Source organism: Miscanthus floridulus, chromosome 5 (assembly GCF_019320115.1).
Source record: "Miscanthus floridulus cultivar M001 chromosome 5, ASM1932011v1, whole genome shotgun sequence".
NCBI lineage: Eukaryota > Viridiplantae > Streptophyta > Magnoliopsida > Poales > Poaceae > Miscanthus > Miscanthus floridulus.
Window position 1 is genome coordinate 1,194,643 of NC_089584.1, and position 4,891 is coordinate 1,199,533.

At 49.6% G+C, this 4,891-nt stretch overlaps 1 protein-coding gene across 1 annotated transcript; it reads left to right on the top strand.

Annotated features, from left to right (window-relative positions):
• Positions 1-1,834: 1,834 nt before the first annotated feature.
• LOC136451242 (uncharacterized) lies at positions 1,835-2,915 on the top strand. The gene is made up of 2 exons (XM_066451963.1): positions 1,835-2,582; positions 2,803-2,915. Exons 1-2 carry the CDS (start codon positions 1,835-1,837, stop codon positions 2,913-2,915), a joined length of 861 nt encoding a protein of 286 aa, XP_066308060.1.
• The last annotated feature ends 1,976 nt before the right edge of the window (positions 2,916-4,891 follow it).

Sequence of the window (4,891 nt, forward strand, 5' to 3'; positions counted from 1 at the left end):
GTGCGCGGCGGCGGTGGTGGAGGCGCGGGGGCCGGCCCGCGAGTGGGCGCGTGGGGAAGGAGATGTGGTTTCGATCGGGAATTTTTTTTTGACAAGATTTCGATCGGGAATTTAGGCTGGCGGCCCGATTTAGGTTTGGGCCCTTTGCCGAGGGCCCAGATCTAGGGCCCTCGACAAAGATTTTTTTTATTTTTTTAAAAAAAATTATTTGCCGAGGGCCACGGGCTAGGCCCTCGGTAATTTTTTTTTGGTTTTTTGAACCCAGTTTTTTTTGTGGGGCTATAATACTTTATTTAAAATTTAATTTTAAAATTTGGGCCAAATTTGACTTTTTTGTATATTTCCTTAATTTATTTCGATTCGTTGATTTTTTCGAATATGTCAAATTTAAACTGCAGGCATGGAATATTGCAATGTAGTGTTTCAAAAAATGTTATTCATGTTAAGTGGTGCATGTTGAGTCCCTATCCACGAAACCTTCTCAATTTTTTACCACAGCCTACACATGCGATAACATGACATCTCGCCAAGTTTCGTGATTTTCGGACTTCGTATGGATTTTATATAATTTTAAAACACTTTTTTGGCAAGTCGGTCGTCATGTTACGCGAAGAAGATGCGCGAAATTTGATGCGAGTTCGTGGATAGGCACTCAACATGCACCAATTAACATGAATAACATTTTTTGAAACACTACATTGCAATATTCCATGCACCTGTAGTTCAAATTTGACATATTCGAAAAAATCAACGAATCAAAATAAATTAAGGAAATATACAAAAAAAAAGTCAAAATTGGCCCAAATTTTAAAATTGAGTTCAAAACAATGTATTGTAGCAATACATTGTTTGGGCCAATTTTTGTGGTGCTACAATACATTGTTTTGAACTCAATTTTAAAATTTGGGCCAATTTTGACTTTTTTTTGTATATTTCCTTAATTTATTTCGATTCGTTGATTTTTTTCGAATATGTCAAATTTGAACTGCAGGTGCATGGAATATTGCAATGTAGTGTTTCGAAAAATGTTATTCATGTTAATTGGTGCATGTTGAGTCCCTATCCACGAACTCGCATCAAATTTCGCGCATCTTCTTCGCGTAACATGACGATCGACTTGCCGGAAAAGTGTTTTAAAATTATATAAAATCCATACGAAGTCCGAAAATCACGAAACTTGGCGAGATGTCATGTTATCGCATGTGTAGGCTGTGGTAAAAAATTGAGAAGGTTTCGTGGATAGGGACTCAACATGCACCAATTAACATGAATAACATTTTTTGAAACACTACATTGCAATATTCCATGCCTGCAGTTCAAATTTGACATATTCGAAAAAAATCAACGAATTGAAATAAATTAAGGAAATATACAAAAAAGTCAAATTTGGCCCAAATTTTAAAATTAAATTTTAAATAAAGTATTATAGCCCCACAAAAAAAACTGGGTTCAAAAAACCCAAAAAAATTACCGAGGGCCTGGCCCGTGGCCCTCGGCAAATAATTTTTTTTAAAAAAATAAAAAAATCTTTGCCGAGGGCCCTAGATCTGGGCCCTCGGCAAAGGGCCCAAACCTAAATCGGGCCGCCAGCCTAAATTCCCGATCAAAATCTTGTCAAAAAAAATTCCCGATCGAAACCACATCTCCCTCCCCACGCGCCCGCTTGCGGGCCAGCCCCCGCACCTCCACCACCGCCGCCACGCACCCCGCCGCCACGCGCCCGTTGCCGCGCACAGCCGGCTGCCCCGAGCCCGGCCGCCCCGCGCGCCCCTCCGCCGCGCACGCACCTTGGCCGCCCCACGCCTCCACCACCGCCGCCGTGCACCCCGCTGTCATGCGGCCACCGCGCGCGCTGATCGGCCCTGCGCGCCCCCACCGCCACGCGCGCACCCCGGCTGCCCCACGCCTCCACCACCGCCGCCGTGCACCCCGCCGCCCTGCGCCCACCGCTGCGCGCCCGGCCGCCCAAAGCCCGGCCGCCCCGCGTGCCCCACCGCTGCGCATGCACCTCGGCCACCCCATGCCTCCACCACCGCCGCCACGCGCCCACCGCTGCGCGCCCCCACCGCCGCGCGTGCACCCCGGTCGCCCCGTGCCTCCACCACCGCCACCACGCACCCTGCTGTCGCGCGCCTGGCCACCCCACGCGCCCCAACGCCCCACGCTCGGCCGCCCAGCATGCCCCGCCACCCCACCAGCACACCGCCCCACCACGCCCAGTGGCGGTCGAGGTCGTGCCCTGCCTCCCTTCCCCATCTCCATCGAGCAAGGGGAGGTCGGCCGCCCCGGCCGGCCCCCCCTCGCCGGCCTTCCCGCCCTGACCCCAACCCCTAGGCCACCCCCATCGTCAGCTGCTGTTGGAGGGGAGAAGGCAGAGGGTGAAGTTGGAGGAAGAAGAGAAGGAGAAGAGGAGAAGGAGGAAGGGGAAGAAAAGGAGAAGGAGGAAGGGGAAGAGAAGGAGAAGAAGAGGAAAAGGAGAGAAGATAGGGAAGAGGGGGAGAGGAGTACTCCAACACCGCTCGACCTCACCGGAGAAGAAAGTGACCCCCGCACCGCGACGCCCAACTCCACCGCAACCCTAGGTAAAACTCTCGTTGTCGGCCTTCGTGCCGTATGTGGTTGTGTGGGCCTTCGTGCCGTAAGTTGATATGAGGGCCTTCATGACGTTGTGGTTGTCGGCCTTTGTGCCATTGTGAATATCGGCCATCGTGTCGTTTTTTTGCAGTTTTGGAAACCTCCCCGTATAGGGGAGGTGCTGCCAAAATTTTGAACAAACAATAACCTATTGTCTTTTTTATGCAGGAGAAGAGTACGTCGGAGGGGACCCAGAGGACCCCGATCGTCTTCATCGACGTCGTGGTTCTGCCTGCACTGCGTCGCCTCACCACTGCGTCGATTCGCCACTGCCCCGCTAGCCTTACTTCACCGACACCCTAGGTATAAATAACCTCTTTTTACGCATGTATGTCGTAGCCCGCGCGTAACCTAGTTAGGCGTCTCCTGTCCAAAAGAGATACGGTCGTAGGTATGCGGATCTTTGCGTATCTGCGACCGTATCTGTTTCAGATTATCCATGTTTTTTGGACAGCCCGTGGATGCGTAGATGGGTTAGTTTCCATGGTCCGCTTTGGTCCGAGAAGGAGTTTCAGCAACACCTCCCAGTTGTTCTCTAGATACACACTCTCCCTTGCAGGATGTGTATCAGGAGAACAACGGGGAGGTGCTGCTGAAATTATGTCTCAGAGAGGAGCGGAGCATGGAAACTGACCTCATCTACGCATCCGCGGGTGGGATTAGGACCTATCCTCACCTATTAGACAGTAGGAACACCGCGTAGATGCAATTGATGGTCACAATACTCTATGATGTAAATGTTAAAGGATGGAGGACCATCAGTGGATGTACACGGGCTGGAGAAGCAGGAGTGACTACGACTATGAATGGGTGAAGGGGATAGATGGTTTCTTGAAACATGCATTTGGCCCAGGAGCAGGAGGACATTCTCTAGTTTGGTGTCCCTACAGCAAATGTGACAACAGGAGAAAAGTAGACAAGAAGACCATGGGTAGACATCTTGTGTTCAATGGTTATACGCCTGGCTACCAGCAGTGGATCTACCATGGTGAAGTAGATCGTATAAGAGTGGAGGTGGTGAGACCATGCCTCGAGGCTTTTGATGATGATGTCGGGGTAGTAGACATGCTAGATGACGCCCACCAAGCTTACTTCACTAAACGACGTGAGAAGGAGGAGATGGAGGAATCCGCAAAGGACTTCTACAAAATGTTGGACTCGGCACAGAAACCCCTTCACGAGCGTACAATGATTTCTTAGCTGGATGCGATTGGACGCGTAATGGGGTTGAAGGCCGAGTTAAACCTAAGTCGAGAAGGCTTCAATAAGATGTTGGCCGTGTTTGGCACCATGCTACCGAAGAAGCACACTTTTGCCGACGAACTTGTACAAGGCAGAGAAACTCCTTCGTATGCTTAAGATGCCGTATGACAAGATACATGTTTGTCCGAAGGGGTGCGTCCTATTTAGGAAAGAACACAAGGATGCAAATTACTGTCCGAAGTGTAAATCCTCTAGGTACCAGGAGGTAGACTCTGGTGATGGTCAGAAGAAGCAGCTTCCGATCCCCGCGAGAGTGCTACGACACCTTCCTTTCCTATAGAGGATCCAATGGCTATTCATGACTAAGGAATCCGCAAAACAGATGACATGGCACAAAGATGGCAAACGGTACAATCCTAGGAAGATGGTACATCCGTCTGATGCTGAAGCATGGACGTATTTCAATGACAAACATCATGATAAAGCAGCTGAGGCCTATAATGTACGTGTCGCGCTAGCAACAGATGGGTTCAATCCTTATGGAATGATGGCTGCCCCATACACATGCTGGCCTGTTTTTGTTATCCCCCTCAATCTCCCTCCTGGCATCTCCTTTTAACGGCATAACGTATTCTTGTTGTTGATAATTCCTGGACACTCGGGAAGTAATATGGGTGTATTCATGGAGCATGTGATTGATGAATTGATCCACGCTTGGGAGAAGGGGGTATGGACATACGATCGAGCTACAAAGACAAGCTTCAAAATGCACGTTTGGTACCACTACTCCCTGCATGACTTCCTGGCGTATGGGTTATTCGCCGCCTGGTGTGTTCACGGGAAGTTCCCATGCCTAGTATGCAAGGAAGCCATGAGGTTCATTTGGTTGAAGAAGGGTGGCAAGTATTCGTCGTTCGACCAGCATCGTCAGTTCCTCCCTCTAGACCATGAATTTAGAGAAGACATCAAGAGCTTTATGAAAGGTGTCAAAGTGACAGACCCTAAACCGCACTTGAGGACTGGTGCCGAGGTTCGTGTTCAGATAGATGCTCTC

Bases quoted from the DNA above. Each gene is read 5' to 3' on its own strand.
- LOC136451242 (XM_066451963.1), top strand. From the start codon at position 1,835: ATGCGGCCACCGCGCGCGCTGATCGGCCCTGCGCGCCCCCACCGCCAC. The intron at 2,583-2,802 runs GTAAAACTCTCG...TTTTTTATGCAG, and splicing joins CAACTCCACCGCAACCCTAG to GAGAAGAGTACGTCGGAGGG.